This window comes from Atractosteus spatula, chromosome 6 (assembly GCF_055471065.1).
Source record: "Atractosteus spatula isolate fAtrSpa1 chromosome 6, fAtrSpa1.hap1, whole genome shotgun sequence".
NCBI classification, from domain to species: Eukaryota; Metazoa; Chordata; class Actinopteri; order Semionotiformes; family Lepisosteidae; genus Atractosteus; species Atractosteus spatula.
Window position 1 is genome coordinate 32728664 of NC_142711.1, and position 14155 is coordinate 32742818.

Sequence of the window (14155 nt, forward strand, 5' to 3'; positions counted from 1 at the left end):
ACACCACCCATTATATATATAATAATGAGTAATATATATATAATGAGTAATGCTCATTATTTATATATTACTATATATTGATGATTGGATGACAATAAACTCTTTGTTGATCTGCACATGGTAATGACTGTTACCACTGTACATTAATTTAATTAATGTAAAATTAAGTTCTTTTCCCATTTCTTACCTTTTTCACGAATGATCACCTACCATATACTGTATTTTATGCCCAACAATGCAAGTTGCATTGTTCTCCAACTGTAATTGCAATCATTGATTTTTAAACCATGGATGTTGTCATGTTATGATGTGACATGTTTGTATTTTCAATAGAATATAAAAGACCTCACCATCTTTTCTGTACTGGATGTTGTATGTAAGGGGAGCTATGGATTCTACAGGCTTCCACACCAGTAGCACTCCATCCCCATCCACCTGGGTAAGTTCTGGGCTGGCCGGGCAGGCAGGCAGCTCTGCAAACAAACACAGGGATGTTTTAAGACTTCCCATTGATGTACATATCTCGTTTTGTTTGTGCGGTTTGAAACTGAAAATTGTCTCGTGACACAGACAGAGGTGTTTTGTCACTTGACATACTGCCTTGAAAGTCTGATCTCATCAGACCTCATGAAATGAATCAAGATGTGGTGTGTCCAATCCTGGGTTGGAAAAAGGTCTGGTCCTGCTGCAAGGGACCACTATTTCATGCTTTTTGCAATGCTCCTCCTATTTCTCTGTCTCCCCTTCTTGTTATGTCTTCCATTTTTTCCTGTCTGCTGGTAAAAGGCAAAACCAATTGATTTTCATTGTCTTGATTTCTTGGAGACATAAAATTCTCCATTTTTGTTGAAAGTACAGTGGAAATAAACTACATGAGCAAACAACACCTCTTCCAGCAATGGAGTGTGCTAAGGAACTTTAAGTGCGAGTAGTGGTTAGGACTCTGGATTCGTAACTGAATGTTGCAGATCCTAGGTGGATCAGTGTTCTTATACCTTTAAGTATGTACAGTGCTCCAAGTAAAACACGCATTTATGTTCAAATTTATTTTGCTTTGGATGAAAGTATAATATTAATAATACGAAGTAGAAGCATTTCTTTATTTCAAATGCACTCTGAGTTCAAGATTTAATAATGTAGGTCATACTGTAGGTTCATAGGTTACAGGGCAGGTAATATTACAAATCAGTAGAAAGAGTAACAATTATATCTTGTCCTACATCTGGAATATCCATGAAAATGAACACTGAGCATTTTAAATTACTCATCAGTGTAAGTCAAGTCAGGTTTTTTAAGAAGTGATTCAATCCTGGCTGACGCTGAGAGTATGTTTCTATTATAGTAGCCACAAATACTGAGTGGTTTACTGACAAAGACTTTTGCACATTTTGCAGGGATCTGATTCAAATTACTCAATAGCACTGATAAAATCAAACCAGTGAACTCCTTAAAACTCAATGGTGAAACATAAATCAGAGGACACAAATAATAAAAATGTGAAAAGGAAGGACTCAAAGGTTTGCGAGAGTACGGAACAAGCTAACCAGCCATGTCGTTCAAGTCAATCCATTGGCGTCTTTCAAGAAATGGCTGGAGGAGATTCTCAGAACAAGTAACTACTAACTGCCAAATGGGTTGGAAGGGCTGAGTTGCCTTCTCCTCATTTGTAACTGTTCTTATGTTCTCAACCACACTGTGGTCTGAAACTGAACAATAATCAATAATAAGTTGAACTGAAATCCTAAGGCAGAAATACTAAAGCTGTGTTAATATTTACCTTTTTGATTTGATTCTAGCTGCAGCTTTTCTTCATTTGGAGATACGTTTTTTTCTTTTTTTAGTCTTTTGTATTTCCAAGGGTTCCAGGTCATTTTGGTTCAGATTTCTAGAGCTTTCATTCTGCATAACCTATATGGACATCCCAATATGTTTCTTCTCTTTCCTTTCCCTTTCTCTGCATTTGCGTCTGTCTTTCAGTGGGAAATCCATTGCAAAGTCATCCATATATACAGGAGAATTCTGGGACTGGACCATATCAGCTGACTTCTGTGAGTGTTAGATATTTTAGCTCGCTGGTCAGTCTCAATGTTAGGACACATGCCATACCACGCATTCAGATGGCCTTGTCAGAAGCACTGTTTACAGCCCCTGCTTGCCGTGTAGCTCACTGTACTCCTTCTGATTTCTATAAATAACTTGTGTGCTTTTAGTTTAGGAGGATAAAGCTGTTACACAGACTCACAAGGACTTATCAACAGTTAGACAACCCAGTTTTCTGTCTTTCTTCGAACATTTCCATTGTCCTTTCTGGCATCTGCTATTGCAAACACAGAGAACAATCCATAAAATACCGTACCTGAACTTTACTTAGTACCTCTGTGCAACTATCCACCGACAGGAATTCTGTCACTAAGGCAGATCTGAGTCCTAGGATGGCTAAGAGTTCATCTGGGGTGAGTCAGGAATGGAAAATAGATTTTAGCCAAGCCTAACATCAGCTTCTCTCCTTGGAGATGGCGGTACAATATGAGAGAGACCTAACTGTGTGGAATTTGCTAGAACAAGGCAAAAAATGTTTATCAGGAAGGTGAAAGGCTTGTTCACGAAGACCATTAGTAGTATATGAGTAGTAGGGTTGGACACTATTTTCTAAAAAAACGAGCCTTTGAAACATAAGATTGGAAAATTGCCTTTGAAGATTGGGAAATTTATCATTGATAGATACTTTATTAATCCCGTGAGGGAAAAACTCCCTCATTTAACAGCACTTAAGAAAAACCATCCACATTAGTACTTATTTTGCATAATGTTGCCTATATACATACAGCCTATAAATATGGTTAACGTATAGCTATGGAGGTGTGCAAGAAACAACATAAGCTTAAATATGTGTTTTTAAAAGCAAGCTCTAAAAAAGCTCTAAATAAAAATTAAAATGGATAAACGTTCACTGTTATGATTAGCAGAATTAAAACCATATTATATATATATAAATGCACTAATATATACAACCAACACTAAAAAGTAAACACAGGTGTGTTACACCTTTCACATGAAGTATCGCAGGAAGGTCACAGTGGATCTGAGAATTGGCAGGGGAGAGCAAGGGAATCTTGCAGGACGTTGGTCTGACCCGGGACTCTCTTACCTGACACAATGAGGGTGCAGGAGGTGGAGGCCTGTCCCACTACGTTACTGGCCACACAGCGGTAGCTGCCCAGGTCCTCCTCCCGGGCTGCGTGGATAGTTAGAGAGTGGAGCTCCTTGTCCATCACTGACAACCAGATATGGCTACTGCTCTTAATCCACTGGCCCTCTGGAAAACACACAGCAAAAACCGTGAAGGTGCTCAACAAAACAAAAGCATCATAGAGCCTCAGCCAAGCACAAATGTAGCAAGGAAAAGAAAAAAAAACTTCAAATAAAAAGCTTTATTTTAATCACAAGAGATCATAGGAAATGTTCCAGCCAATTATCCAACCTCCATTATACTCATTAGTAGATTTTTATTTCAATTCAGTCACCAACAAAGCCAGCTGACATTTGACACAACTGGAAACAAGTTAAGAGGCTGTCTTTCATTAATGCATAAGAAAGATATGCTTTCTGCAAGAATCAGAATGGACATGATGTTGTAAACATCAATTTACATGTCCACTTAAACATTTTATATACCATATTTTATATAATATTTGATGTAATTTGTATACAGTATGTGTCATCAGTCAGAAATAGACTTGATTCGCCAAGCAGCATATCAACTTTTTTCTCAGGGAGCAAATTGAACTTTTTTGTATTTTTCTAGTAGACAATTCTCCTGCAGTTAAAACCCTGTTGTGCTATTGTGATGACTTGTCACATTGTTGCAGCCAACGTAACATGAATTTCTGATTAACACGAGGAGATAAGCATGTTCTAGTGGCAAGGGGTATCTATTAATCATCCAGATTAGACAGGTCCCAAAAGTGTTTAAGGAGTATACTAAAGTAAGAACATTCACCTTTATACCAGCAGATGTCTGGGGGTGGGTATCCTGAGAGCCTACAGGACAGCGTAACTGACTGACCCAGAGATACAGACATGTCTTGTAGCTCTTCCAGAAACACTGGCTCTGAAAGGACAAGACAGACAGCACACTGTAAACTTCATATGCCTCTTTCAACATTGGGCTACCATCAAGTACACTGAAACTTCAGCAAAGCAGTGGGCTCTGACAGCCTTATCCTCATGGGCTGATTGTTGCTCTGGCAGACAAGTGAGTTATGGAAATATTTCAAACTAACTGAACTGTTGAGGGTTATCTCCATGCTAATAAATAGAAAGTAGAAACAAAAAAAAGTTTGGCTGTAGAGCCTTCTTCAAGTGTCAATACAGCCTAACCACTGTGATTCTCCTTTTTATTTTTCAGTGTGGAATTAACCTTTACTTTACTTTACTTACAGCCAGTGCACCCTGACACAACTCCCCACTCAAATTTGATTACAAACACTATTTTTATTGATGTTTTATTGATGTTATTGATTGATTTTATTTTAAATCCTGACTTTAGTTAAATACTTGCATGCAGCACCACTCCATGTTTGTGAACCTCAGAATGTCATACAAAACACTTAGCATTTAAAAATATCAAATATTAACAGTGCTTTTCAATAATATAAGATTCTTTATTTGTAAAACACAAAGAACAGCCACCTGTGCAGTATTTCACTCCTTCCACCTTCTCCCCTGGGAGTTCTTACCTCGACTTTTCTTCAACCCATGCAGTTTGAAGGAGAAGAGCTTAGACTTCCTCCTCAGGGACCCTGATGTGGCAGTCCCCAACTCAGGGTGTGGCTCTTCCTCTCCACCTGAGAAACAAACCACTCAGCCCAGCTTTTCTATCATTTACCTCAAGGCTACACCACAACTGATGATGGACAGAAAAACAAGCAAGTCTTACTTCAAATTAATAGAATTTGAGGAAAAAATTTAACAACAACATTAACAACAATAAGGGCATTACTCATGTGGAGGTGAATCAAAAAGAGCAAGTAAATGTATATTTTTTTCAAAATTAAAAATTCACCTTCTCTTTTATCTGTCTCTTTGCGATGTTTCCCCCAGATGGCTGCAGGCAAGCAGGAGATAGAAGCCCTCATCTTCTTTGCTAAGGATAAATTGGAAGTTCCTTGTAGCTGCTGATACAGTGAGGGGGAGTGGCCCAGCTTCTCCTCTGGAGTTTGCATCTCGGACCCCTGTCCAGATGATGATGTAGGGTAATCTGTAGATGAATGCTTTCTGAAGAACCGTAAAATTCCGTATTTCCCCGTTTTACTGGGCTGGTGCTTTGAATCTGGGACAGAAGAGGGACGATGAATTTGTTCTGTGAGGGCTTCCGCACTCTGTTTCTCATGAGAAACTTCAACTAAAGATGTGGACTTTACTGGGAAGGCAGTGTCCCGCCATGCAATGTTGAGATTCTCATACATGTTGACTTCCTCCAAAAGGTGCTGAAGTTCTGGCTCCAGGTCATTATCATCATCGCCACAGGTTTCCATATATGCACGTGATGATGCCTTCACTGAAGCAGTCTCTGACATATGTTCATGAAAGATCCCAAATTCTTCCTCAGGGCTCACTTGTGGCTCTTGTGGATGGCTTGCAGATGGTACACTAACACAAGTAGCTTCTTCAGGAGTTGAGAAAATCACTTCTGGTTCTCCAAAAGAACCTTGAAGATCATATTTGGACCCATAAGGTTCTTTAAAAGATAAGGAGCCACCTGTTGCAGGTGTTTCAGTTGTTGGTTCTGCAGCCAAGGCCAAGACAGGTGGATCGGTTGATGTTCTCATCTTACTTTTTGCCTTTGCAACATGAAGCTGTGGGAAATGAGTTCTATTTTCTTCTTCTAAAGTTTCTAAAGCCTTTAAAGACAGGTGAAAGCTTCTGGGGCTCTCAAACTCTGAAAGGCCATACTGGGAAGTCAGTAGCTCTGACACCTCTTGAACCGCAGACACTGGTGTAGTAGATTCTACAAAAATGGGCTTCATTGGTAATGGCTCCCTTACTGATGACGGTGAATCCTCAGTTCTCTGGGTGCTCTCATCTTGGGTGGCATACGCTAAAAGAGAGAATTCAGATGTATCAGGGTTTTCTGGAGGTGATTCAAAGCCACTTATAACTTTAATTTCTTCAGATAGGGAAACCATTTCACTTATAACGCTCTGAAGCATGGCAGATTCCACTTTGCTATCAGCTGACGAGAGGGGTGTCTCTGCCTTGACAGTGTCCTCTGTGGTGAGTTCAGATTGCTGAACTGTCTCTCTTTCACTGTGTGATTCTTTGAGTGTACATTCATCTGCAAAGGAACCTGTGTTTTCTGCATCATCTTGAGTAGATTCTTTCACTCCTTTTTCAGGGTGACTATCAAAGAGCTTGATTTGTATTTCATCTTCACACACCACTCTGGAAGCAAGATCTTCACCCTCATCTCTTCTTGCTTCTATCGGTTCAGAGGACGATGGGGTCCCGGTGTGATATTCATCTAAGGATCTGCTCCTCCTTTTCATACTTATATCAGGGTTGGAAACCCTGACTCCGCTGTCAAAAGAACTGGATTTAGCAATGACTGAAGGTGGATACAGCAGGTTTCTTCCCTGATTCCCACCATCATCTCCCTCATTCTGGCTCTCTTCAAATTGCTCTAGAAGGGGCTCCTGTAGTCGACTGGAAAGGCCAGCTTTCATGAGGTGCTTCCTAGATCTCTCATGCCTCTTCATGTGCTTCCTTCCCTGAAGAAACATTCTGCGGGCAGACAACGGAGAGAGCTCTGAAGAGCTGCTATAGAATGTGCTCTTGATCAGGCTATCCCTTGGGATACGTCCACAAGTAGAGCCTGTTGCATCATTTTCGGAAATGTCTAAAGACAGGGAGCTACCAGCTGAATCCTCATGACTCAGGCTGCCAGTGGACTCTGAGGACCTAAATGCTTCTGTAACACCTGGTTTACAGACAGTAAGCCTAAACTCACTGCTGACACCACCCTGGTCTGGTAAAATCTGTTTTCGTGGAGTCAAAACCGAATGTTCTTCCTTCTTCACTTCGGGCAGTGCATCTGAAGCACTGCTCTGTGAAAGTTCTATGCAATGGTCTGTCGTTCTAAATCCCTCTCCACTTTCTTCTTCTACTTCCCAGGACTTCTCAGAGTGTCGCCTGTGCTTAGCAGGTAGGAGGTGCTCTGGGGTGCTCATGGAGTCTGTCTCTCTGTGACAAGAAGCGTCTTCATAATCAGAGGAGGAGACACTGCTGGGGGAAGAGCTGCTATTGCCCAGCTGTTCTCGGGGAACAGCCAGAGAAGTTTCCTGGAATGGTCCTTCCAATAGTTCGGGTATAGACCTCACCACCATCACAGACCCATAGGACTTGAGTGAGCACTGCACACAAACACAAATCAGGTTTCAGTTCTTCCAGTGACAGGGACAGCTACTGGTTCACAGTCATTTGGTGCATTGTTTTAACCAGGACTGTCTAAAACATCAGACAGAAATCTTATAATCTTATATTAACAAATGCAATATGCAGTAGTCAAAAAAAGCTTTAAAATAATAATGAATAAATAAAATAAAAAAATACCAATTTTAAATAATAAAATAATTAATAAATAATAAAATAATAATTTAATATGGTTGTTCGCAAGTTCTCCAAAACCACTACCTGTCACCATTGTAATACAATGGTTGGTTATTCTTCACTCTGGGGGTTTCCAGTCTTACATCGTAGACTCAGCAGTATAGAGTATACAGTACAAGTGATATAATGTAGTATTATTATTTTGCACATTACCTGCCACTTACTCCTTGAGACAAAGAATTTCAGCTTCTTTGTATTGATTAATTCAGCTTCTTGAGTACTCTGATCGCCCTGTAAGCAAACACACCAAGAATACATTTCTTGTTTTACAATAGAATATTTAAGGGGACACTGTTTTTAATGAGTATCAGATTTAGTTTTTTAACACATTTAAAATATATAATTAAATACATATATACAATATATAATTAAATATGGTATGCACACTGAGAGACAAACAGCATGGGATTGGGCAAAATATTATGTATGCGCACGCATACAGTACATTATATAGCATCTTGATTGGCTATATCGGATAAAACGGAATGTCGGATAATCGAGACTCTACTGCATAAAGCAGAAAATAACCGAAGTATTCATCCCTCTTGAGTTGATATCTAGTAGAGGCAACTTTGGCAGGAATTACAGAAATTTGTTTTCCTGGATAATTCTCTACCAGCTTTGCACATCTGGACACTGCAATTTTTGTCCATTCTTCTTTCCAAAATTGCTATTTCCAATCTGGCTACCCCAGAACATTTACATATTTTTTTTTATTAAGCCACTCCAATGTGGGATTTGCCGTATGTTTGGGTCATTGTCTCTCTGCGTAGACTGCAGCAGGTTTTCCTCCAGGATTTCTCTGTACTTTGCTGCATCCATTTTGCCTTCCATGTTCACAAGTCTTCCAGGCTCTGACACAGTAGCATCAGTACAGCACCTCACAGTAGCAACACCTTGCCACTACTGTGCTTCATGGTAAGGACAGTGCTCTCAGTATGATGTGTGGTGTTATGATTTACGCCAAACATAACATAAGCATAACATTAAGGTCAATTTTTGTCTCTTCAGACAATAGAAACTTCGACTTGGTCTCAGTTTCCCACATGCCTTCTGGCAAACTGTAGTTGAGATCTGATGTGAGTGTTTTCAACCTGCTTATGTTTTGCTACTTTCCCATGAAAGTCCAGATTTGTGAAGCATCTGGGCAATTTCTGGCATATGCAGAGTTTCGCTCATCTCAGCTGTGGAAGACTACAATTCTTTAAGAGCTGTCATGGGCTTCTTGGTGGCCTCACTGTCTAGTGCCTTTTTTCCCCTCGATACTCAGTTTCTGAGGATGTCCTGTTCTGCACAGATTCACAGTTGTATGATATTTTCTCAATTTCTTGATAATGGATTTTACTGTGCTTTTGGGGATATTCAATGCCTTGGAAATACTGTATTTTAATACATGTCCCCTGATTGGTGCTTTTCAATTAGCCCTATTAACTTCTCTTTGACTTCATGATGTACTTTTTGGTGGGAGCTGTACTAATCAGATACGGGTTTCTCCCAGAGACAGTTGTATTTAATCTGAACTCATGTGAAACACCTTCATTGCACACAGGTGGACTCCATTCAACTAATTATGTGACTTCTAAAGACATTTGGTTGTACAAGGGCCTATTTACAGGTATGTGTGTCATAGCAAAGGGGTGAATGCTTACACAATCAGTTATTTTCTGTTCAATATTTATAATTTAGAAGGATATGTAGAGTTTTGTTTTCACTTTGAGATTATAGGGTGTTTTGTATTGATTAATGGCAAAAAATTCAAACTAAATACATTTTGATTCTATACTGTAACATAGTAAAATATGAAAAAGTATGGGGGGGGTGAATATTTTGAGAGCCATGGCATCTTATATATATTTGTTAACTGTGGGAGAAAATATAAGAAAATATCTTTTACCAGAAACCAGTCATGCCTCAGACACTCAGCAGCTGTAGGTCTCATCCTAAAACAGATGACATTAACATTTCAAGAGATGACAAAGTGAGAGCAGTTTGGTGGATAAACTGTGACGAGTTCATATACACATGTGAGCAGAATCATTCCACTAAATTTGCGACGCATTCAACACCAGAACAGTGAGGATAGTATTTCTCACCAAAGAAAAGCCTGAGTATGTGCACTAAAGAAACTTTACACAAAACATCATTAAAATCAAGTCTCCTGCAATAAGACAGCATCAGTATATAAATATTTAAAATGAAATATGCAGAGCATATGTATTGCATGTTAGGAGGTAAGAAAGCTAAGAGATTAAATACATAAACAAAGCCATTTACACAGATACTAGAGACACGCACTCAGCAAACAGTTGTAGGACCCTATGGAGGAAGTCCTGTGCCTCTGGGCTTCTTGAAGTGACATCAAGATCATCCCAGGAAATCCTCCCATCCTGAATGTTCTTCAGTGTAGCACGGTCATTCTCTCCAAAGAACAGACAGCTGCCTGTCAAACTGTTAACACAAAACAATATTGATACTTGACACTCTAAGGTCTGGATCAGTTATCCCTGCATTAATCTGTAGCCAGAACTGTTATACCTTATGACAGCATTTGATGCTTTTTTGTTTTGAACCGTGGTGATTTATTACCTGATTGGATATATAATTTACAGAGCAGGTGAATAAAGATAACATTATAGTATTCCACTGCCCCCTGGGAGTTATGAACTGGGCTGTTGACCCCTGACCTCTATTGTAGCAGCTTCTCCTCCCTTGTTGAACCCTATAGAAAGGGGGCTCCCATAACATTCACTCTCTTTGCACCACATAGCAAGCTATGGACAGCTGTGTTCCCCCTTTCACTCAACCTGCAGCTTTTCTCCTTTTATCTCTCCCTGGTGAATAGCACACCTCTGTAACTAAAAGGCAATAAGTCCTCTGTTTGTGGAGCTGCAGACTTGCTTCCTGCCTACTCTCTGTCACTGTCCTCTGCAAAACCAGTTTTGGTGCAAGTTCTCCACAATATTGTAACATGATATCTTTATCGAGATTCCACAAGATTCTGATATATTTTTTATTTACATGTGACCTAATGCAACATATCGAGTTTAAAACAAAGGATGAATTGACTCACCATAAGTAAGACAGGACACCAACAGACCTGTGGAGAAGTTAGTGTATTAACAAACATTTTAATTTAGATTTGACCGCATCGAAAACAGCATGTGCTGTGCATGTCAATATCATGGGACAATCATTCTTGTTTTATTTTTTCCCTTCAACATTGTCTGTTACATTTTAGGAATTAAATTAGTCATTTTCAGTCAGTTTGATTTATGTATAAAACGTCTGAAGGCAAATTACACCGGAAAATGTTTCCTTAGACACAATTTATCTCACCTCTGGGACTCAAAAATGAAATCATCAGTACTGTTATTAAAATTAATATTTTAAATGTGATTTGAAAAGTGAAACGAAAGGAAATAAGTCCATCTTTTAATGGTAGAACAACAAAATTGTCTAATTAGCAAAATAATTGTAAACCATTTGCAAATATAAACAACAATAGGAATGAAAACAATCATGAAGTGGGTAAACATACTGTATGAAAGAACAATTATTTGACCAGCAGTAATTTGTAAACATTCAGGAGTTACACACTGTACATAACACTTTGCAATTGCCACGGTCATCATTCCTCCTCTAGGGCACGGTCCTACCTTTCTCGTACTGTTCTTAGTTTTATTAGTGTCAGCTGTTTTTCATTCACTTTCCCTTAATTAAGCCCGATGTCTCCGTAGCTCTGGGCTCAGCTTTGGAAGACAGACGCCCGGAAGCCCGCCTACCACCAGGCTTAGGAATGTAGTGCACAGGCTACATCACGATGTCCTGACCTACTGAGTCCAGGGCTCGGAGCCCCTTGCCCCTTTATGCTTTAAACCTTTCGTGTTCCTAGTCCCAGTTCCCTATTCCCGTTTTTAACCATCTGTGTCTCCGATGGATCTCCTGGTTTCTGGATTTTGGACTGCACCTTACTGCCTTTTGGAATTCCTTTGGACTCGTTCGCCTGCGCACCCCCCATGCACTGGATAACCTCAGTCACTGCTCCCTGTCTGTCATCCTGACCTTACCTCGCTGTGTCTTCCCTGATGTCATTCTCCAGACACTTCTGGATTATACCGTCACACATAGGGTCTTTTACAACACGCTCCACGGGAGTCGAATCCGACTCCCATGACAGTAATATTTTTCTTTGGAACAAAAACTTCGAACTCCTATACACTATAAGATAAATCTTTAAAAACATCTAAAGGGAATTCTAGGCATATCTACAACAAACCACAACTTACCAAATGTCTGTTGCCTTGGTAACTGGTGCTTGGCAGACAATTTCAGGGGCCACAAACTCAGGGGTCCCAAACCTGCTGTACTGGGGTTTAGACAGGTCTATTTCTTGAGCAAAACCAAAATCGCAGATCTTAATCTTGTCCTTTTCTGACAGCGCCATGAGGATGTTGGTAGGCTAATGAGACAATTACAGGTTTGAAAATAACACTGATTTATGAAACACAGAATAGGAAGGTTATAGTTAAAGTTTATTTAACAAATTAAAGTGAAGTAAACTGAATTTTTTCTTCTAACAAAATCTGGCATATACAGAAGTTAGACTCTTCAAATGGTGAAATATCAAACACGATGTCTCAAATAACATAGAAGTCACCTTTATATCCAAGTGGAGAATGTTTGTGTTGTGAATATAATCAATGCCTTCCAAGACTTGGTGAATGTAATTCTGAACCTGATAAAGAAAAAAAAATAACTCACAATGTTTGATTGCATATGATTTCTGTATCTATTGGAAATTTAAACATTTTCGATCTTACCTCTTTTTCTGGGACAGATTCCTTTGATAGCAGGTGGTCTAGTAGTGTCTGAGTAGAGCAGCTAGGGGATATTGTTAAAGCAGAAACATGAGGGTTCATCAGTTTTCCCCACATTGCTAGGAATATCAGTCTCCATCTTGACAACCCACTGCTGCATGAAATAGACTTCATGTAAATATAATATAAAGGAATTTGTTTTTGTGTCATTTCAATAAATCTGTTTATGCTTTGTAATGCACTGTCAATGAATGCCAGTTACAAGTTCTTTAGTACATGTTAAAATAAGTTGAAACAAAACAAAATTTCTTACAAGGAACACCCTTAGGGCACATGAACACACCACTAGCCCAGTCGAAGAGCCCTAATAAGGTGACTCAGCTGTCTGTGACTACCAACATTAATTTTATAAACACAAAGAAGAATTAGACATTAGACAAACATTTTCCTTAATATATACAAAAAGGGTAAATGAAAAGTTTCTTTCTCTTTAACGTCTCAGCTGTCACATACTGTACTTAAAAGAAAACACAAACTCGCACAGCTACCAACTGTTTAGACTTCAGCCACCGTGAGTTTAACACTGAAGAGACTAGTCTGTGTTTCCAGCTTTGACGGCAAAACGAGTGTTGCTAAACTCAAAACATGCCAGCAGGATACAGCTCAGTGAGCAAGACCAGTGTCCTCCTGGCGTAGAAGGAATCCAGCAAACAGGCGAGTCTGGGGTGGCTGAGCTGGGAGAGCACAGATCGCTCCCGAAGGGCCTGGGCCTTGTTGCTGCTTCTGAGAGGGATGAACTTGGCTGCACAGCTCTCCCCGCTCCCTTTACATTTCGCCCGCCTCACAAAGGCAAAGCTGCCCCTGGGGACACAGAAGACAGAAGTACAGAGCACTGATGGCTCTCTCAGAGGCAGATATGTACATGGACATTTGACCTTTGACCTCCATTTACCAACCATGGATGATACAGTACATACAAGTTCAGCTACAAATGTAGTGCATATATTTAACACTGTAGATACAATGTGCCTTTATATTAACCTTTATATTTATATATCATTTACAGTTTAAGCTTCTAGTTACTATTTTTACTATTACTATTACTGGTATTATCACACTGATGAAAACGTGTAATCTGTATTTTCTTAGAAAAAGAATTCCTTGAAAGAAAGACTTCCTTACAAAATGGGCAAACTTCAGTAATAGGATGACGTTGCTGTACTGAAACAAAAGAGATCTCCCTGATGCATATTCAGAAATCGGAATAAGCCAGAAGTGTAAAACACGTTTTTAATTGGAAAATCTTTCACCAATGAAGAGAAATAAAACAGCTGTTAATTGCACAAAAAGAATATACAAGAAAGAGCAACTAGTATAGAGAGCCACTTTTACATATACAGAACCTGGAGTTGAGGTAATAGTGAATACAGAGCTACCTCCCAATCTCCTCATGGACCTCGTACAAGGAGTGCAGTTTCCTCCTCTTTTTCCTTTCAGGTTTACTACGCTCTGAACCTGGGAGGAATAGACAATATGTCTTACTATACTTAATACAATGTTGGAACATTTTTGTTTGTGATTTCATTTTGTAATAATGCCAGTTGACAGGTAACAGATTCACATGCACACAGATAATTAGAAATGCTCAGCTCCTGTTGACATTCACATCT

At 39.4% G+C, this 14155-nt stretch overlaps 1 protein-coding gene across 1 annotated transcript in view; it reads right to left on the reverse strand.

Annotated features, from left to right (window-relative positions):
• obscnb (obscurin, cytoskeletal calmodulin and titin-interacting RhoGEF b) overlaps positions 1-14155 on the reverse strand; it is a 170288-nt gene that overhangs the window by 7809 nt on the left and 148324 nt on the right. The window contains exons 103-116 of the mRNA XM_088918145.1: positions 13922-14000; positions 13146-13346; positions 12489-12549; positions 12326-12403; positions 11955-12127; positions 10739-10765; positions 9964-10116; positions 9563-9608; positions 7822-7899; positions 5066-7412; positions 4740-4847; positions 4001-4111; positions 3149-3316; positions 351-473 (exon numbers count right to left, since the gene is read on the reverse strand). Of these exons, the coding sequence (XP_088774271.1) occupies positions 351-473; positions 3149-3316; positions 4001-4111; positions 4740-4847; positions 5066-7412; positions 7822-7899; positions 9563-9608; positions 9964-10116; positions 10739-10765; positions 11955-12127; positions 12326-12403; positions 12489-12549; positions 13146-13346; positions 13922-14000 (3753 nt within the window). The remainder of the gene's footprint in view (positions 1-350; positions 474-3148; positions 3317-4000; positions 4112-4739; positions 4848-5065; positions 7413-7821; positions 7900-9562; positions 9609-9963; positions 10117-10738; positions 10766-11954; positions 12128-12325; positions 12404-12488; positions 12550-13145; positions 13347-13921; positions 14001-14155) is intronic.